The 21532-nt window shown below is 40.1% G+C and overlaps 2 protein-coding genes across 2 annotated transcripts; both read left to right on the top strand.

The window, feature by feature from the left end:
• Positions 1-324: 324 nt before the first annotated feature.
• On the top strand, positions 325-1921 carry LOC128252304 (NAD-dependent protein deacetylase Sirt2). The gene is made up of 4 exons (XM_052979928.1): positions 325-548; positions 604-695; positions 765-861; positions 915-1921. Exons 1-4 carry the CDS (start codon positions 470-472, stop codon positions 1802-1804), a joined length of 1158 nt encoding a protein of 385 aa, XP_052835888.1. The 5' UTR covers positions 325-469; the 3' UTR covers positions 1805-1921.
• Positions 1922-10533: 8612 nt separating this feature from the next.
• Positions 10534-16024, top strand: LOC128252302 (uncharacterized). Its single transcript, XM_052979924.1, has 10 exons — positions 10534-10585; positions 10633-10850; positions 10940-11093; positions 11952-12328; positions 13899-14031; positions 14509-14689; positions 14747-14974; positions 15118-15490; positions 15550-15681; positions 15785-16024. The coding sequence occupies exons 1-10, from the start codon at positions 10534-10536 to the stop codon at positions 15983-15985; spliced, it is 2049 nt and encodes a 682-aa protein (XP_052835884.1). The 3' UTR covers positions 15986-16024.
• The last annotated feature ends 5508 nt before the right edge of the window (positions 16025-21532 follow it).

Genomic DNA, 21532 nt, shown 5'->3' with positions numbered 1-21532 from the left:
GCCGCACATCGAGTAATCGGCCAACGGCCGGCCAGGGCCGACAGCGAGAATATGCATATCGGTGGGTTGCCCGATAGCAGTTATCGGTTAGTCCTGTGCAATCGGAGGTGGCAGTCTAGCTTTTTTATGTTTAAGGCGGGGCTGGTAATAAATTACATATTAGAAACATCAATGTTGAACCTTTGATTGCAATGGGTTTTTTATTTTTCTTTCACCTTTTACAAATAGTGGTGTTCTATGATTGGTTAACGCAAATGTAATAATAAAATGTATAGAAAAATCTAACTATTTTATAGCTATTGGATATAATTTATTTGACTGCTTTTTTCTATCGATAGTTGGCACTGGTTGCTCGGCGTGTTTTGCTTGCGTGAAAGGAAAACAAATAATCAAAACAACGGGGGGAGTTAATAGAATTATACGCAGTTTCAGGTACTTTCACCAGCCTGGGTCAAGGATTATCCCAGCCATGAGCGAGTGTGAGAAAAAGGAGGAAAAGCCGCCGACGCACTCAAATTCATCATCTAGTGACGAAGAGGAGGGCTCAGGTTTGTCTAGAAACTCAGGTTTTCGCTGTTACCTATTAACCAGTTACGATTTCAGACGCCACAATGGATATGATTCGTCGCTTCTTTGCTCACACTCTGAATCTGGGTGGCTCCACGGACGCAAAGGCAGACCTCAAGGTGGAGAAGGTGAAAGACAGGAGAAGCACCAGATAATTTAATTATCATATTAATTAAGTCTCATACTCATATTGCCAGGTTATACCCAATTTGTCGTTCGAGGGTTTTGCCGACCACTGGCGTGAGCATGGATTCCGGAATATTGTGACCATGGTGGGAGCCGGCATTTCCACTTGTGGGTATAATTGTAGTTACCTCAAGAACCCCTACTGTATGACTGTTTCTCAGCTGCCGGCATTCCGGACTTCAGATCGCCCGGTTCCGGGCTATACAGCAACCTTAAGAAGTACAAGCTGCCACATCCCACGGCCATATTCGATCTGGACTATTTCGAGAAGAACCCGGCGCCGTTTTTTGCCCTGGCCAAGGAACTGTACCCGGGCTCCTTTATTCCCACGCCGGCCCACTACTTTGTCCGTTTGCTGAACGACAAGGGTCTGCTGCAGCGTCATTACACCCAGAATATAGACACTTTGGACCGACTAACGGGTCTGCCCGAGGAGAAGATCATCGAGGCACACGGCAGCTTCCACACCAACCATTGCCAGAAGTGCCGCAGGGAATACGACATGGCCTGGATGAAGGCGGAAATCTTCGCCGATCGTCTGCCCAAATGTGAGCAATGCAAGGGCGTAGTCAAACCGGACATCGTCTTCTTTGGCGAGAATCTGCCGGAGCGGTTTTATACCAGCCCCGATGAGGATTTCCAGGATTGCGATCTGCTCATTATTATGGGCACCTCGCTGGAGGTCCAGCCGTTTGCTTCTCTAGTCCAAAGGCCAGGACCACGCTGCCTGCGCCTGCTGATCAACCGCGATCCCGTGGGTCAGGCCAGTTTTGTGCCCTGGATGGATCCAAATGAGCGATCGCTGCTCTACGACAAGCCCAACAACACGAGGGACGTGGCCTACTTGGGTGACTGCGATTCTGGCGTTTTGGCTTTGGCCAAAGCTCTGGGCTGGGAGGATGAGCTGCAGCAGCTCATTACCAGTGAAAAGGAGAAACTGAATGCCAACCAGCCACAAAAGAAGAACAAGAAGCAGGGCAACGATAAACCGCATTCAGACCCAGATGACACAGCTTCCAGCAGTGAAACCAAGAAGGACGCTTCGCTTTAGACCCAGACATTAGTTAGTACGATTCGTAGTTAATTTGTAGTTGTTGAAGTGTGCAATTTGTTTACATGGATTACGTGGATAAAGCGGACAATGCCATGTGCAGGCAACGCTGGCTAATACCTCGCGTTTCGTTTCTCCTCCGTTTCCGGCATTCAATTATTCAAGTGCCATTTGTGAGCCATTAGCGTGTCCCTTTTCGCCGGACCACCATAAACCGCAAAAACTGATTGAGTTGCTCTGCTGTTTCCGGTGCACAAAAAGCTGAAACCGCCAACAAAGGTTAACTCTCGACATGTTTCTGTTTTGCTTTCTGTCCTGATCCGGCTTCGGATTCGGATTCTGGTGCTGATACTGATTCCGATTCAGTTACATCTGCCGCCCAGCCCCTCGACATCACATTGCTCGACCGCTGTTGTGGGCGTGGCATGTGGAATTCTAACTGCCTGTTTGTGTGGCTTACACAGATGTAGCTCCTGCTGCTGCTGTTGCTGCTGCTGCTGCTGCTGCATCAACTTAATGACTGGCAATCTGTCCTACAGAAATACACACGCACAAAGCGAAAGAGACACACACGGCAGTCCGGTAATGAAGCCTCTGCGGTGAATTGGCCAATAGAAAATACGTACGGGCTGCACTAATTAAAACCAAGCTTGCAACCAGGCCAGCGGGTGACCTCCGGCCGGGGCAGGCAAGCGGATATTGTTAATCGTTGACAGGGGCGCTTAGTGGGTGGTGGTTAAAGGCTGCACAGCCCGCCCATCCAACCGTCCGCCCGTCATCTTTGGCCCTGCCTTGCTGCGGATGCATTAGGAAATCAAATGCAGCCACGGAAATATTGATAGCCACGCAATTTGTTGCAGTTGCAGTTGCAGCTGCAATTCCAGTTGCTGCTACAACTGCTTAGAACTTTGGTAATTAAAGCTAATGGCCTAAGATCTTGTCTATTTGCAATTTTCCCGAGTGTTGCCATCTCAGCGAATGTGTGGCTGCACTGATAAAAGTCTTTACTAAATATGGCTATAAACAGATTTTAAGCTGATTAAAAAAAGGCGAACCCAAAAATGCTAGAAACTGTTTAATCTGATGATTCATTGGCATCGAAACAGTGAATTTAAGCTTTGCTTAAAAATGTTTTAAAAATATATTAAAAAAAGCAAAAAAGAAAAAACAGTTGTTTTTTAAGCATAATTGAATGGAAAACAAATTTTTTTTTTCATTTTTAATGTTTTTAAAAATTGTCCAATTAGAAAACGACTGACGATGGTAAACAAATTTTCTTTAAAGAAAAAAAGAAATTTGGTATGTCACTCTTATTCTATTATATAATTCGATATAAGTTTATAAAACAAAAAAAAATGTTCTCCTGTATTTTTAAATGATTTAAAATAGTGTTTTTGCGTAACCAACTTAAGATCACCGAATTTTTAAAAAAATTTCCAAAAATATCTTTTTATGTAATTTATATCACTTAAGTTTTTTTCAGTGTGTTTGGCCCACTCAGTCAAAATTGACTCAAGTTGGCTCAATATTAACTTAACTTTCACCCCCTCTCCCCACCGACAAATGCGGAACGCCATTAAGTGCACTCCATACACACGCCATTGATAAAGCTGTGTGTGCGATCCGAAGGGGCAGGTCATATTTGTGTGAACATGTTTCATATTTGTAATCAAAATGCGATGCTTTCCTATCAGCCACAACACCACGCCATCCAAGGAGACCACCCACCACCCAGTCCCTCTAAGCCTGTTCATCAATGGCATTGAAAGAAAGGCGCGGAGGGCGTGGCCGGGGTTGATGAAATCGTGGACATTCCCCGATGTCATCAGCGACAGCTGCGCTCGCGCTTTGATATTGAATTCTTGACATGATTGTGTGGCGCACAGCTTGCCCGGGAATTGATTGAGCCCCAAAATACAGTTTAAAGGCACCATAAACCCCGACCGCAAATAACTCAGGCGAGGCTAATAAAGCAGGCATCGCCATCGATTGTATGGGCGCCAGCCACAAACCTATTAAGTAGGGCGTTTATTCTAAAATATTCATTTTTATCGTAGCATAAACAAAATCTTTATGAATATTTTATTATTGCTTTAATAAAATGAAAAGCAGAAGGAGCTACTACTCCGGCTGCCAAATGGCGTCCTCAAAACGCAATTTGTGTCAATAAATATGGGAGCGTGCGAGTGCGTTTGTGTAAAGGGGATAACCTACAGCAGTGCCCACAATAATAGGATATAAATATAATGAAATAAATTAAAGTTCCTGTAGTTATCGGATTTATAAGTTCTTAAGGATTTCCCCAACAAATTTAAAAACACAGTAATAACTTTAAATAAAACACCTATTTATTTTAATTCAATTGCTAAAAAATATACCCTTTGTGTTTACTGTTTAATTTATTTTAGTTTATTATACTTAATAATATAAATTTCTATTGCTGTTCATTTAGAAAGCCTATCTACAACAAAATTATAAATTAACTTTTAATCGAAAAATGGAAAAATGTAAGATAACATTCTTAAGAGTGCCCAGTGCTGTATGTAATGGGTGCTTTTCCTTCCTTTTCGCATATTACATCCTTGGTGAATCAGTAGCAGCCGCTGAAGCTCCAGCATAATCGTTGTAATCATTTTATGTGCATGTTGTATGGCATACTTTTGTAAGCATACATTTTTATTTACGTCTTTGTCAACACAATGCTCCGAAAACGATTGAGTGTGTGGGTGGCAGTAACCCCCTTACCCATATGCAAAATTAAAGTGCGATTTGAAATGCTGCTTGCCGCACGTAGCCAAATTGGCGGTTTTCGTGGCTCCAAATGAGCTGCGGTGGTGCTCGCATGTATAAAATAAATTTTAGCTGCGGCCCGTTTCCGACATCCCCGATTGATGTCGATATGATGAACAATAAACATCGTTCGAGTGGTTTTGCAAATAGAATTATTCTCAACAGCCAAAATAAATCTTACCAGAGGCGCAAAACAAAACGAGTTTAGGGATTGTCATTAATGAAGTGTAACGAATTGGAAAACCAAATAATTTGCATTGATTTCGCTGGTTTTCGGACCGCAGGTTGCATTGATTTGGCGCAGCGGCAAAAACGGGTCCACGTCCAATTGATTGGCCAAAGCCAATCTTCAATGAATAAATGAACGGATGCGGATATATGCGGTGTATGTGGATCCGGATTCGTATCCGTGTTCGTCAGGTGCATTGACGAGTGCATTTAATTGTGGCCCAGGACGCACAGAGCAGTCCGACAAAAGGATTTGGCCAGGGTCCCTGAAATGGCAGGAAAAACTCCTCAAACAGATAGAAAGAGAGGAAAATGATTTAGCCAAAATGGTTGGCAGTAGCTGGACAATATATATATTTTTTTTTTCCTGTCTCTTTTTCAGTTTGCATCTCGTTTTGTTTTCTGTCCGGTTCGATTGGGTTGGCCATCGGTTTTTGCGGTTAATTGAAATTTTTCATTTGGCCCGTTTTGGTCGACGCCGCCTCAGCGGCTTTAAATTGATTTTGAATTGTTAGTTCTAAGCCCCGGGCAATTCCCGGGCGAGTTCGCAGCCTGCGCCAAAATATGCAATAAATTTCTAAAAGCACAACGGCAACAAAACTCTTTTTTGTCACTGGATTATGTAATTGCATAAACTCTCATATATTTAAATGCATACAGATAGGAATCGATTGGAAAAAAACAATTATCAATATTTAATTCGTATGGCGGCTTTTGTGGTCAGCAAATGCAAATGAAAAATGGAAATCGGTTTAGGCCCAAAGTAAAAACGATTCTTGCCCAGCTAAGTCAAGGCATTAGCATTAGGATGCAGTTCGACGCGAAAAAAGGTTGCCAAATTAAACTCATTTAATTAAATTTATAATTTCACACAACGAAATGGGCAAAAATGGCAGTAGGGGGAAAACCCATTTAGAGCGTGAAAGAAACTTGCATTTTGTAAAACATTTCCTCAGCCTGTTTATTTCGACTTACCTGTTTCGCTTGCAGGATGTGCCCGGGCACCTAACCAACTTTTCCCCTTATCCTTATCGTTCTGGCCCAAGTCCGACATTGGTAATTTAGAGAAAAATTCTGGGCCAGGGGCGGACAAGTGACGGGGCAGGGCAGGGGGGTACAAGTATTTTGTACTCGTTACTTGTATTGCCTTTTCGATTTGCACTTTACACGCTTTCATTACACTTCGTTTCCGTAGCAGGGAAAAGCGGCAGGGGAAAGCGAGGAAAGATGGAAATACTTGACCCGAAACCGTTGCATTGTTAGCATTTAAACTGTTTCTTTGCCGTTGCGCTTCACTTGAACTGCACACTCGAGAGATACAAAGACAGGCGAACTTTCCTATGTTAGATGTTCTATTGTTATATACAAATATTTGGATGTTTGAAATTCTGTCTTTCTAAACATAGGCTTCGCTACGATTCATACTCAAAATGTTTCACCCTGGCATAAATTTAATTGTTACCCTTTATAATTTTTGAAACTTCCAAACTTTTCATACTTAAACAAACACAATTTTTGGGTTAGTAAATTATTTATAAATATGTTTTTCTAAATAACATAAATAATAAAATACTTGTCTTAGTTCATTGGGCGCTTTATAATTGCTAGCATTTAAGACGATATTGTACCATTAGTAATAGGAATTTTTAATATTATCCACTTGACAATCTAAGTAATTTAGATAAGACATATAAATAATTTTTTCCACTAAACTGTAATTGATCTTATGTTGTGTATATATATTTATGTATTTAATGTCAATGTTGTAAAAGTTATAATTTCTTAAAAGAGGATCTACTGTAGTTGGAAGAAAGGAATTGGCAAGTGGATGGCGGGTATTATCTAAATACCCAACAGCAAAGTTTTGCAGCTGCAGTCTCATAATCATCCACAGCCGAATCATCGCAACGAGCACTCATCTTAACGTCAGTGGAAATGATTGTTGCCCCCCCCGAAAATGCCACCCACTTTGGCAGCAACCGACATGCTGCCTTGACACTTTAAGCTGCAATTTCGTTAAAATATTTCCAATCGATTTCGTTGGTTTATCGCCAAGTTTATTTCCACTTTCTTGTTGTTTGCAGTTGTTCTGCTACCCGCTTTTCCCCCCTCCGAAGTGCTGCACATTTTCCTTTTCCACTCTGCCAGATCTTACGGAAATGAAATGTGTTTCTATTTTAGTTTCACAAGCTTTATTTTTTTCGTGTGTGTGCATTTACACGCTCGAGTGTTTGCTTCAAACTCAAAGGAGAGGTATTGGTAAATAAAAAAAAGAAGTAGAAGAAATGGCAAACGGCCTCTTCAAATCATGAAAAAATTGCAATTTTCAAGATCCCGAAAATGGTGAACACAAATATGTGCTCCAAGCTGCAGGGGGCCTGGCCTCGGCCAAATGGCAAATGTTTGCGCAAACTTTCAACTCGCCGCCCACTCATCTCATTTTTGCAGTGGCAATCTACATAATTGTGCGGCAACAAAATGTTATAGGGAAAACATTTCCCCCCCTAGCACACGCAGCAGCAGCAGCAACAGCAGCAAATGAGAAATTCAAGGACAACGACTAATGCAGTGAAACCGTAGAGAAACTGATGTCCTGGCTAATTATCATGCAAATATTTACACATTTCCATGAACTGACAGAGAAATCTTGCAGAGCTTGTCGGATGCTTGTCAGATACCGTCAGATGTCACAAATGGTTATCAACCATACGCAATGTGTGCCGGGCACTTGATGAGCTGTGTGTAATTGTTTCTGACTCGGCATTGAGTACGTAGCAGGTGACAGATTGTGATTGTATTACTTTCAATACAAATAATTGCAAATAAAAAAAACAAGATATTTGATTAAAAAGTCAATAAGTATGTGTTATTAAAGTAATAAGGCTTACAAATCAGGTAAATAAGCATTCATCTTATTGAAAGATACCATAAGTAACTAACAAAATAGATAACAAAAAATGATTAATAAGCTTAAGTGAAATTTTTGTGATTATTATGTAAACTTTTATTATAGAATGTAAGTTGGAAGTTAATGAACAGAGATCAACTAGTTCTGTATATTTGGCCAAATTTCATACAAAGCTTTAGAATTGAAACCGTGTGCTAAATTTATAAGTGGTTATATAAATTTTATACATACTTAAGTTTGAGCTTGGCTTTAACATACAAAATTCCTTTTCAATATTTTCTGGCTCCGTCGCAATTATTGATCACATCGTATTGTTAGTCAGCTGCCGCAGAAAATGAGCAAGGGAAAGTCGTGAAAAGCGAAAACTCATTTGCATGGCTTATTCCCTTCGCAGTTTCAGCGGCCGTCAGCCATAATGAAGTGGCACGATTTACGCCGAAGCCTTCATGTTGCCATTGTTTAGTTGGCTGCCAAGGACTTCAAGGACATCGCCTTGTTTCGCTATTCATTAATGCAGCAGAGAGCCTTGATTGCCGCTCCCCACTCTCTGTTATTATTACTATTATTTAAATGCAAATGGATGGGCAAATATGCCTGTATGTGGTTTTTACTGGCGGGTAATTTGGCTTTAACATTGGAGGCAATTTAAAGTTCTTTCTGCGGCGAACACTTTTCATTAGCATGCAATTCGGTCTAGGCAAATTGCCCGCCAGCAGGCACCAGATGAAAGCATAACACAAAACTCTAAGCCACAGACGCCAAAGAGGAAAAGAATTAAAAAAAAAACTTTAGCTAAAAATGCGCCACGCACTCATACTCGCTCATACTCATACGCCCAGCCGTAAACCTTTTCCGTTTTTTGGCCATATGTTTCCACTGTGTTGGCCACTTCTGTAGCTTGTGGGCCACATTGCGGTCGGTTTGCCGGTCAGTCCGCCTGCGGTTCCTAGCCCTTTCTTCCCTTTTCTCCCCTTGTCCATCGCCAGCATGTTGGTTGTGTGTGCGTGTGGCAGGCGTGTAAATTCCATTTCTGCGGACAGACACGCACGCAGACAAACTACACGTAATCGCACAAATCTGCATTTGAGTCTTGATTAGTGTTGCATACTTCAAGGAGCTGCGAATTTGAAAGAATTTCCATTGGGTTTTTAGCAAAAACTAGAATTATCTGCTAAAAACCTAAATCCCAATATGTTTTAATGTGTATACGACATAAATATACAGTTATTATATAATATATTAAATAAATTATTTAATTTTTATAAATGAAAATCAAAAACATTTTATGGAATAATTAAAATTAAGATAAGTTTTTACCACATTTTTTCAAGGCTATTTATTGATTTTTCGTTAGATTAAAAATTCTACATTTCCCAGTCTGAACCTAATAAAAAGGTCAAAATATTATTATGTGAGCCACAAAATCCAAACTAATTTCATAACGTACTTTACCAAGTAAAAGTTAAATCACCTTATCGAACCATTGCCCCGTTCGCTTCATGGCCACATGGGAAAGCGTTTAAGAAAAAAAACACCGTTTCATGGATTTTTAATGCCATTGACTTTCGGACTGGGTTGGTAACACACCGCTCGAGTGTTTAATTGCCCTTCAGTGCCGAGCCATGTGTGTGGGTGGATGCAATGGTTATTTTTTTTTTGCTGGTTTTAGGGTGGATCCCAGCAGGTTGTCGAGGCAATAAAATCGCCGCCTGCTGTGCACTCAAATGCTCAGTACCCAACTGCTCGGCTGCTCCTTCTCCCTTTCTGACTCTTTGCTGTCGTCTGGACGGGATGCCTGTGCCACGATCTGGCTCTGCTTTGGCTCGCCAGGAGCAAATCCTTTAATCTGTCTTTCAATTTCAAATAACCCAATGGTTAAGCACTCGCAACACTCGCACATTCACTCCCAGAGCCTGCTTGTCTCGACTGTCCATTTGTGTTCCCACATCGGCGGTGGCGAAGGCTTCGTCGTCCTGCGTCCTGTGTCCTTAACCCCTTACTGCCCACAGAATTTGCTGGCAGACCAATTGAATTGTTTCAATTGACACTTGGCCCGGTCCCGGCTCAGTTTCTGTCGACCATCTGTGGTCCTTTAGTTTCGTTTGGGGCTTTGTTCGCATTCATAATGAAAGTCAGTCGTTTGGCCGCAATGTTGTCGCTAATTTGTGGGAGCGCTAATTGGCCCAATGCCAGGGGTTAGCCTAGATCACTGAGAAAAATGTGGATTGTAAAATTTAACAAAAAACTCTTTAATTTATTTGTAATATTTAAGTTGTGGCCAATACTAACTATTTTAATGAAGGTTAGTATCCTTAAACAGCAAATCGAAGACAACCACAATTATATTTAAAACACACATTTTTTGTTAGGAAACTTTCTAGTGTTTACCATTGACAGGGTAATATTGCTATGACTACTACTTTAGTACCTTATCCTGCCTCTTTTTTCCTGTGCTCAGGGTTGATAACTTAACTGAAAGATGCTTTTTCTGACTTTTATACTTACGACTCAGCTATGTGAGCTAAACCTAAGCTAAGGGCTTCCGACTGAATTACCTAGGGCACCCTTTTGTAATGTTCTTGTTTGTTTACTAAATTATGCAAATATCGAAATGTGTACGTTTCATTAGGCTAATGTCTGGGCAAATAGCGCTCATTTCCAGTTTGCGATGATAGGACCAGCCGTAGGTTTTCAATTACAGTTCGAATTAAAATCAATTTGCCGGCCAATCGAGGCAGAGTCATTAAATGTCAGTCCTATAAAAACCCCATTTTGGGTGAAATGAAATCAAAAGGCGGTAGAGATGTTGTTGCTACCACTGGTAATGCATTTAAGCCACTTGCTCCGGCTTATAGGTAACGAAATTCGACCCCTTAGCCATCTTGTTCTAATTCCTTTCTAGTTGGTCAATACTTTTCTGGATTTTCATCCATTCTGATTGTCTACAATAATTCCGGAAATGCGACACCTCTTCAAGTGGATTATTTAAGTGCTTTGGAATTGGTTCTCCGGGATTTGCGTCAGCCTATAAGGCTTCAATGGATAAATGTGGCTCTATTAAAGGATTTGACGGCCCTAGAGGATCAAGTTATGGGTGCTCTTAACAGCAGTGTCACCGAGGTGAGTTTTTCAAGATTTCCTTCTAAGGAAGCATTTATGTAAATAATTATTTAACAAATAGTTGTACATATTTCTTTTGATTGGTACAGGGATTTATCACCATCTTGTCGAAGACTGACCACTTTCTTCACGCTCGGTACTATGCCACTCGAAATGCTAATGTGCGTCTTAAAGACAAGCGATATTTGTTTCTTTGCGAGGACGAAAGCCCTGCGGAATTTCTGTCCATGGATATACTGCAGTGTGAGTACAGAATATCGATGTTAATGAAGCCACTTCAGATAACCCCTTTCAATTGAGTGTTTCTGTCTGGTTTCATTCGATTCAACCAACCCCGTCAGCATCAATTTATTAGCTTAAGCGGTGACTTCGCACCACCTCCCTGGGGGCGTTGCAAAACAAGTCAAACTGCAAAAGTTTCCTTTGCCGCACCCACACGAGGGGACTTCCGCGTAAACATGGTCGACAAACTGCCACAGGACGTTCGTGGCCAGTTGATCAAACTTTAGCACTTGCCAATAATTTCAACGCTCGACAGCGTCTTGTTGAATTGCAAACTTGGGCTTTTTTCGGGTTTTGGCTTTTATCTCCCTCTCTTATTTTTATTTCTGTTACGGTCTGCTGTTACCCTGTGGTAATAATTGTATACTAAATATTATACCTTAATATGAAATTACAATATTAAATGCAAAGCATAGTAAGTTACATGATTTAAAAATTTAAATTAATGAGAAAAATATTAGATTTTATATATTCCTATTTGATTTTAATTCATTTTATTTCAAATCAATATTGCTTACATTTTAAATATATTTTCAGATGTTTAAATCAAATCAGAAAGTAGTCAAATCAAAATTAAAACTATTTTTTAATATTTTCATTTTTAAAAAACTAAAAACCGCAATGGATGAGAATTAAAGCAAAAACATATAAATTGACTACAAAATATTTTGATTTACTACGTTTTTTTGACAAATTTGGGAAAGCTTTCAGTCGAGATCTCCCGATATCTAAGTAAAGTCCCTGCTCTTTTTTTTTCACCCTCACCCGATTGTTGTTTCTGCTTGTCCAACAACGGGAAATCGCTGTAATACGCTTTAGTCTACCCCCACCATCTGATGGTGCGACCTGGAACCAAAACGGAGGCAGGAACTGGACCAAAAACAGGACCCCCATCACCACTCCCCGAGAGCAGAGAAGGCGCAGCGGTAAACACGAGAAACAAGGACGATGGAGTGGCCCGATTGGCAGGGACAACCACCACTTCGCCCTACCGCGACATCAATTTCGAGCTGTGGACACAAAAGTTTGTCGGTGCCTTTGGTAATTTGGATGCCCTGCTCCTGGACGCATTCTTGCCGAACCAAACTTTTGCCAAGCGGGTCGAACTTTATCCCAACAAGCTGCTCAATCTGCAGCGCCGCAGCCTGCTCGTTGGCTCCATTACTTATGTCCCATATACGATTACTAATTATGTGGTAAGTAATTGCCGGTTAAGTTTATATTTATCGTTTGTTGTTGCCGCACTGGGGAAAATACCACCTTATTCGTTAGAAATATTTATATGAGAATGTTTTCATTACGGCTAGTTAAAAAAATGAAAACCAGACAACCATTAAACATTGTTTTTCTTTTTTTTTGTCCACAATATTTTTTTTTAGGTTTTAAGGCATGTTATTGAAACTGAAACTTAAACTTAAAATTAAAATGGCTAAATTGTATATTTTCTAGACATCTAGGATTAGGATTACTTTAGATTAATTACATTTATGATGTTTTAAAAATATGTACACGTACAATTTTAAAGAAGTCTTAACACTTATATTTTATATTTATAGATCTTTTTAGCGATTTTGACTGAAATAAAAGAAATGGGTTGTTAGTTAGATCTTTTTTTGTGTGCCTTTCTGATGGCCAGCCAGCTTTACCCAAATGCCAGAGATTTGCACCCCAACATTAAGCAAAGCCAATTGGTCGTCCTTGTGCCCCTCCCCCCCAGCTCTTCCATTCCCCCGAAGTGTGGAGGACTCCTCATCTTCATCAGGCTCATTCACATCGTTGTCTTTGCATTAGTCGGGCTCAGTGTGCGAACTCATCATGAATAAATGTCCAGTGGTTGCTCCTTTGCCCCACATACATATGTATGTGTGGGGATTGTTGGTGCTCGTGTGTGTTCGACGGTGGTTGTGTGGGTGCTTAGTTATTTGGCTTTGTTGTCGTTGTGGGCAACGATTTCGGCAACTAAAATGTAAGCACATGTTGTGATGCGGTGCCCAGTCCATGGTAATCACTGGTGGGAGATGTCAGGAGCCATATCCATGATTTGTCCGACTGCAAATACGGACTGTGGCTCAAAAAAACTTCAGAAAACTTGATCGAACCTTACAATTTGTAATGTGGTGAACGATTAATAACAAATTAACTTAAGCATAAATATTTCAAGCTCATTAAGTATGGTTTTTATTTAAATCATTGTAATTTGTCTTGTTTTTTAATTTGGATTTAATTTATTTCAATATCCACTAAGCGAAAATCTCATAACTAAAAATCTTAAAATCTTAACTTGGTCAGGTATTTTTTTGAGTCCATTAAACTTACCCTTATCCCACTGTAGCCACAGAATGAACGCAAAAAAAACGTGCTTTCGTTGTCATTTGACAAAAGTTTTGTTCGCACTCAATTGTTTGCCTTAAGGACATTTGCACATTTGTAAACACACGCACACGCGGTGAAACTCTAGCTTAAACACACACACCCTCACAGACAGACAAACAGCCACAAGCATGTGCATGTGGTATTGTTTGGGGCTTGGCTTTGGATCCTGCACAGCACCAACATTGATTTAAATTACGTGTTTCCATTTAATTGCCGCCCGACGAGCCAAGTGTCGATGTCCATTTGAATGTTACTTTGTGTTCCGAATGGAGTGTGAGTGGCTTTCCAAATTGATGAGGGTGTGGGCATGGCCCCAACAAGACCATTAACGTAATTAGCAGAGACACTTGATTGGCCGGCCATAGTTAACCATTGAGCATTAACCCATTGCAGCCTGCTGGCCAGGGCGACGTGGATCCCATTCACCCGGCGAAGGCCAACCGTTCGGTTACCTTCGACGGGGCCGAAGCCAATGTGATGAAGACCTTCTGCCAGGTGCACAACTGTCATCTGAGAGTGGAAGCCTGTAAGTCAATAAGGTACTTAAGAACCTTCACATTTTCTTAACTGAAATATTTGAGCTTGAATTTTAAAATTATTTCACAACTCCATTAAAAAATTGTTTTGCAAAACGTTTTAGTTAAAATTTTAAAGTCGTATATACTAAGCCTGTTCAAGAAATCATTTAAATATTTATACATAACATTTTTGCAAACTTAATTTCGAATGAAATATTTGTTGTATTTTTAACTTATATTTATTTACCATATTTGCTATCTTAACTATTTTATTTAAATATTTATTAGAAAATTCTCTAATTATTTAACTTTAATTTCACTTTTTTTTAAAGAAGGAAACTAAGTATAAATTATTTCATTTCCCTTTACTTGTCCTACAGGGATTCCTTTATAACTTAGTTCTCATTTCGATTAAAAAACCAATTATTGAATTGGTAAAGTCTTTGTTTTTTTAAGCTGAGATAATATAAAACAAATTCTTACAGATGGTGCTGACAACTGGGGCGGAATATACGACAACGAATCGAGTGATGGAATGCTGGGCGACATCTATGAGCAACGCGTGGAGATGGCCATTGGCTGCATCTACAATTGGTACGATGGAATTACGGAGACATCGCATACCATCGCTCGTTCGTCGGTGACCATATTGGGTCCAGGCCCAGAGTGAGTTCCATCAAGCATCCTAAACTCCAAAGTCAAAATAAAAGTCTGACATTTCAGACCCCTACCCAGTTGGCGCACTAACATTATGCCTTTCAGTGACTTTACTTGGCTAATGCTTATAGTAACATTAACGATTTGTGGCACCTTTCTGTATTTTATAAAATATGTCAGCTATCATCTGAGGCTTTGTTCCAACCAAGAGACATTTCATCATGGTAGGAAGCTTGAAAAATCCATGCTGGACATATTTGCTCTTTTTATACAACAGCCATCGGCTACTCTGAGGTATACTCGTTAATATCAACAAAAGAATGCTGTAAACATAATATAACATACTTTGTAACACCATAAAATATTTCAGTGTAAATATTTTTGAAATTTATTTATATATATATATTGTCAATTCATTTTTGCATTCTGTCTTTCAGCTTTGACCGATTTGCACCGCGATTCTTCTTGGCGACTCTTTTGTGTGCCACAATCACTCTGGAAAATATATACAGTGGCCAGCTGAAGTCGATACTCACTTTTCCCTTCTACTGCGCCCCAGTAGACACTATCGAAAAATGGGCCCAGTCGCAGTGGAAGTGGGCTGCTCCCTCCATCATCTGGGTGCAGACGGTCCAGAGCTCCGATCTGGAAACGGAACAGATATTGGCCCGCAACTTTGAGGTGCACGATTATGGCTACTTAAGTAATGTCAGTTTTATGCCCGACTATGGGTTCGGAATCGAACGATTGTCTTCGGGTTCGCTATCCGTTGGCGACTATGTGTCCACGGAGGCTCTGGAAAACCGTATTGTACAATACTTAAGATTACTTATCCAATTGGTATTTAAAATATGTATTTTTTTTGGAAGGTCTTGCATGATGATTTGTATTTTGACTATACGCGGGCTGTTTCGATACGTGGTTGGATATTGATGCCTGAATTGAACAAGCACATTCGGACTTGTCAGGAAACGGGTCTATATTACCGCTGGGAGCTGGAGGTAATAAATGTTGTTGGCTTTTAAATTTAACAACGAGTGTTTTATATTTATTTTTGTATCTCATTCACTTTTAATGTAAACACTTCTTTGCCCTTTTCGTCAGTTTATTGACAAGTATATGGACAAGAAAAAACAGGAGGTGCTTATGGATCTGGCCAATGGGCACAAGGTGAAGGGGGCTCCCCAGGCATTGGACGTGGACAACATTGCCGGTGCTCTGTTCGTCCTGGCCTTTGGGCTCACCTTCGCTGGATGTGCCCTGGTGATAGAGTTGCTGATCCACAGAATGGAAATAGGCAAATAATTTGGCCATTAAAATGAAGACCGTTTGTGCACTGCATCCTTGGGTTTCCAGCGCACGTGTCGCAGCAAACATCAAAATCGCATGCTGCACGACACGCTAAAGCCACAAAAACCCCGGATGACTGAGAGACACTAAGGGAAAAATTGCGATGAAGAATTAGAAATTCGCACCTTAAGGATTTAAAAAAATAAATATTTTCTTGTATTTGTAATTGTTTTGAAGTGGCTATTAGAGCAAAAGTAGTCGCAATAAAATAGTTCTAAAAATTTCCTAGTTAAAAGTTGAAAATAAAATAAAAATAATAATTAATTATGTTTTTTTTTATATTTTTATTATTTAACATAAATAAAGAATTTACACTTTTCTAGATAGTAGTTGGTTAAGGACGAGATTTCTCAGTGCTTGGCGGGTGTACCCATGGCAAAAATATGACGACAGTTTGCAGCCTGAAATCGACCACTGGCATTGTTGGCCTGGGATGGATAAGCGACACGGACGAGTGGCCAACTGAAAAGTGAAAAGTGGTCCCATCTCCTCGGATAAAGGGTGCAGGGAGTAGCAGGCTGTGGAGCTCGTTTTGCGGCCCTATCTGCTGCACTTGCCACGGAAATGAGGGTGGTATGGGGGCTTGTGGACATGCAAGCGGAAAATGACTTCTGCCCTGTATGCTGCGGTAATTGGAAAAGCGTTTAGTGCTAGACGAACGCAATTTTGTCGCAGGCAGCATTTTTAATGATGCCCTTAATTATTGCTGTGGGAAGTTATTCATTATCACTAATTTGCCGTAGCTAACAGGCCACTCGCATACGCCTGCCCACTCGAAGTTGCAAGTGTAGGAAAGTCTTTAGCTAAGCGATTTCTCATGGCCTTCTTATCCTACCACTCCGCTCCTTGCTCCACCAACCCTCATCGCTCACCTGCATCTGGAAATACGGCTTGTTCAGGTCGTTAACAGCTCGTTTCAAAGCGACAAACAAGCAAACCAACCAAGAAACCAACAGTAACAACAACCACTATTGCACTCACAGACAGCGGTAACAACAAGTTGGCCAACATGGCGGCTGTGTCATTTCCGTTGTCGTTTCGCCCGTTCCATGGTGTTGCATACCCTTACTAAATGTATTTAAGTTTTAGCAAAAGTAAGAATGTCTTTTTTAGTCACATTGTAAGTCGTAACATTAATCCGGAATGCCGAAAAATGGCTTTTATATTTCATTGTATACTTTTGGACTGATTTAAAGCTTATTCTTTGTGGTACACAAGTTAAAAACGCTTTAGTAATATTGGTAATAATTCCAATTGCCTTTTGGCATATGGATCGCCAAAAAAGTCTTAACAGATTAATTTAATTTTGCGCCTATATTAATCTAACTTAAGCTTAAAATGTGTCTGTCCCAAAGGGTATTTTCAGTTGTATCCTGTTTTTTTGTTTTCTTTATTTCTGGTCCAAGCTTTTGCATATTTCCGCTTTTGTGTTTGGAATTTTTAAGTGAGTGCGCTCAACTTTGTTTGTTGCTGTTTGCTGTTTCTGCTGCTGTTGCTGCTGTTGCTGTGAGTGCTGCTGATTTGCGGCTGCTAATGCAGCTGTTTGTTTCCGTTTGTTACCAGTCACTTGTTGTTGCTGCCGAAGTTTGGACTTTTCGCTCAGCTCAGTCAGCAATATGACAATTTGCTCCTCTTTTTGGGGTAACCCAAAAGTTCTCGGATCGAATGAAATTCGGGTATGCTGATAATCGCCGTCAAAGGGTTCAATATGCGGAAGGAGAGATAGAAAAGTTATACAAAGCCGAAACTCGAGTTCATAACTTTACCGTTTGCACTTAATTAAAAGGGCCACGGAAAAGGGAATATTTTTCACATGCAATCAGCGCAACCTGCAGCGTCTCAGATTTTAACTTAATTTATGGCCAGCAGCCAACAGGCGATAATTGAAATTATATGAAAAGGGAGCCAGCCAGCAAACTGTTTTTCCTTTGGCCGCTGTAAATAAAATAAATCTGTGCGAGGCGTTGTCGCCCGTCCGTGTTGAAATTTACGCGCTCCGATAAAAGTGCTATCCGGACGGAGAGTACGGGGGCTCTTGACTCCGGAGTGGATTGGCACGTGCAACTGCAGCCAGACGACAGCCCCGATAAAATATGAGCTCGATCCGGAGCTTTTCGGCGGCCGAGAGGTTGAGGCCAGGCCTTAAAATTGAATTAGCCTCGACGCAAAGCGAGATTCTTGTGAATTTTTAATGGACCACCATTCGAATCGATCCAATTAGAAATTCTGAATATTTCTTGCCCTGCATAATTGCTTGTGTTTTTTCACTGGGACGACGACGTTGCCCGAACAACTGCCTCCATTTCGCATCTCACAGCTCATTATCAACGCAGACGGATATGCCACCATCTTTCGCTTTTAGCGACAATTTTTCCAAGACGCCGGCAAATTTATCGCTCATAATTATTTCATTTTACAGTCTGCTGAAGTTCCCAGGCAAACGACCTCGTCTTTGACGTGCTTTTAAATTTGCGCAGCATTTGTTTGTTTTCTGCCAGCGTCCTTTTAATATTTCACGAGGTGTTTGCTATTGGCTTCTCCCATCAAACTTCTAGCTTAGCCTAATGCCGCTTAAAGGCATTACACAAATGCACTCGCTGGCACAGTTTTCGGCTACAAGCCGCTATTGTTCTAAGTATAAAGCGCCCAGCAAACATTCCCCCAAACTTCCTCCTTGGGAAAGTGTGTGTTAGAGGGTGTGCGAGGTGGATGGCGCCAATCAACACACATGACTACGCGGCAGGTGGGAGCTACCTCAGCGCTCGCTGCATTAGCATAATAAAACAACTGGGGGAAAGTTTAAGCAAGTGCTTCACTATTCAATTGCAAAGGACGATGTACCCTGTATAAAGTCAAATGGGTTCACAGAAGTCCTTAAACTTAAGTGAAATAATCAAATAATATACTAATTTGTTAGAAGGAGCAAGTGTAATTTATTTAGATACAAGCGATATTTGATAACGTGTTAACAAACAAGATTGTCAATGATGATTCATTATTAACTCATTTTTGGACTACCTTTTGTATATATTTATTATTATTATTTATTTGTTTTTTATTTTCTGACCAAAAATATTTATTTATTTATGGACAAATAAAATGTAATCTGCAAAAAAGCGAGCCATAACATGTATTTCAACTTAACCAAGTGATGAAAAGCTTTTGGAAAAACATATTTTTTGGGACACGACTCGCAAATTTAAAGAAACATGTTAAAAAAAACTACATATGCTTAATACCAGTTGATTGCTTGCATTCTGAACATTCGCTTTTTCTCAAATAACAGGGTATTAAATGCACAAAAACCAGAGACCGCAGAAGTGCGGGGCTGCTTTGGCAGGCTTTTCAACCGATGCAACAGAAACAAAAACAAAAAAACGGCAACGAAATCAAGAGAGTCGGGGGAGCAATTAAGCAAACATGTATGTATTTGTGCAAATGCTGTGGGGCTTGTGCGTGAGTGTGTGGGTGGCTGCGTTTGTGTGCTGTGGGAATTTAGGTAAATTGTTTTGCACTTAGCTAAAAAGTTGGCGTGCCAAATAAATACAGGGCACGAAAGCGGCTTAAGCTGTTATCTCCCGTCCTGTTTCACTTAGCTGCGTTTTTGGTGCGGATCTGAATCCAGAACCGGATCGAGATCGAGGGCCATTAATCACGAACGGAGGCTTAGAAGAGGAAGTATGTATATAGTGAGTGCTGTATAACTTCAGTGACGTGTGTAAAAGGGGCTTTTAGCTCTGGACCCCCCAAATATTTTTTTAAAATGTATGATTGGTTGATTGCTGGTAATTATTATTTATATTTCATAAAATCAGTTATCCTTTTAGAGGATTTTTTTTCGAAGTTTTTTGGTATGTAAGTAAAATATATATGAATTTTAATATTGAACTGTTCAATTTATATATTTGTAAAAGAGTAGTATATATATTTTTTTCTCATTTTTTAAGGTAAATAGTTTTGACAAAAAGTTGTATTTGCTAAATTTAAAAATATTGTTCCCCCCAAAGAGTTTTTTGTGATACCCACCCCTGTAACAGTGTAATTGAGGAGTTACAATTTGACTTTCTTTCACTCTCTCCCGTCTTATAACGGTAATCTTCCCTCTCCTCAGCACTCACTTCCTCCAATTGGAATGACGAGTGACAACAGCAAAGTCAAAGCCGGCAAAGCAGCATCAACAACAGCAACAACAACCCTGCTGGAATAACAGAAATGTAAGTGGGCTCAATCCATTGACTATCCTATCGGAATCTGCCTGAAACAAGACAAATTGCACTCCAGTTGGGATCTATGGCTACCAAATGAAACAGAGCCGCCGCTCAAAGTCTGGCATTTTTTCCCATCTGTAAAGAGTTCGGGCTAGGAATAAGGATAGCGGCAGGAGATGAAGTCCTGGAGGATTGCGAGTCAAAGAGAGTTACCAGGACCAGGGCATAATGGCAAGCCGTGTCGAAATGCTGCTGACGTTTTACATTCAAATGCAGAAGGAAAAGACAAAATCACCTCAAAAGGCATTAAAACGATGTTTGTGTGCTCTAAAAATGTACTCCTTAAATTGATATCCTTTTCTGTGTTTAAAAAAAACGAATCATTGAAAAATTAACTTTGTTTTTTTAATTGTACCAAAAATGTTTAAAGAAATTTTTGTTGTCAATTCTTAAATCCTTAAAAACAACTTTACAATTTAGTTAATATATCTATGCTAGCGATATCACCTTAATTTCAATATTGATCATCCATTTAACATATTATGTCGGGCATAATCAGCTTAAATTTTCTAAGTTAAATTATAAATAAACGAAGGAGTATTGCTATAGTTTTCAAAGTGTTAATATGTGTTTAACAAGCTTCTCAAAATGTTTTCTTTGTGTAAACAATGAATGTCCTTGCTAAATTTGAGTGCATAACTTGTAAATATACCCCTTGGGAAGGGAAATTACAACTGAATATGGATTGTAAGGACAAGCAGGCGGCTGGGATTGTGGAAAAGCTAGTCACACTGGCTGGCATATAAATTTTGCGGTCGGCGGCCATAAATCAGCGTTTGGCTGTCACCCATTTTGCCCTTTTGCTAGTGCAAATCGCAGGACTCGCTCCTGCCCCTCCCCTTTTCCCGTCTCCGTCTTTGGCTCCAAGGGCTGCTCTCTTTAACTGGTCATTAATTACAAATTATATGCCACTCCTGGCGGCAGGAACAAAATCCTTCTGGGCTGTCAGCTGTCTTGCGAGTGTCAGCCAACTCACAAATTAATGTTGACACCGTCACCAGGTCCTAAGCACTAAGAGAAAATATCACTTTATTTATTCGCTAATTTGGCATTTCTAATAAGGTATTTTTTTATAATTATAAATTATATTTCAAACATATGCGATATAAAATATAGATTAGGAAACGATTTTCATGAAATTTTTATAATTTTTTTAAAGATTTGATATGAAAAGTAATTTTGTAACTTTTTTTAGATCAAAATGTATTTTTATTGCACAGATTTTTATACTTAT

This window comes from Drosophila gunungcola, chromosome 3R, assembly GCF_025200985.1.
Source record: "Drosophila gunungcola strain Sukarami chromosome 3R, Dgunungcola_SK_2, whole genome shotgun sequence".
Classification (NCBI taxonomy): domain Eukaryota; kingdom Metazoa; phylum Arthropoda; class Insecta; order Diptera; family Drosophilidae; genus Drosophila; species Drosophila gunungcola.
This window is presented reverse-complemented; position numbering and strand designations above follow the sequence as displayed.

Excerpts from the sequence above, each read along its gene's own strand:
- LOC128252304 (XM_052979928.1), top strand. The coding sequence starts at position 470 with ATGAGCGAGTGTGAGAAAAAGGAGGAAAAGCCGCCGACGCACTCAAAT. Across the intron at positions 549-603 it reads TGACGAAGAGGAGGGCTCAG|ACGCCACAATGGATATGATT; the intron begins GTTTGTCTAGAA and ends TTACGATTTCAG. Across the intron at positions 696-764 it reads CAGACCTCAAGGTGGAGAAG|GTTATACCCAATTTGTCGTT; the intron begins GTGAAAGACAGG and ends TCATATTGCCAG.
- LOC128252302 (XM_052979924.1), top strand. The coding sequence starts at position 10,534 with ATGTTGTTGCTACCACTGGTAATGCATTTAAGCCACTTGCTCCGGCTT. Across the intron at positions 14,975-15,117 it reads CAGCCATCGGCTACTCTGAG|CTTTGACCGATTTGCACCGC; the intron begins GTATACTCGTTA and ends TCTGTCTTTCAG. Across the intron at positions 15,491-15,549 it reads AGGCTCTGGAAAACCGTATT|GTCTTGCATGATGATTTGTA; the intron begins GTACAATACTTA and ends TTTTTTTGGAAG.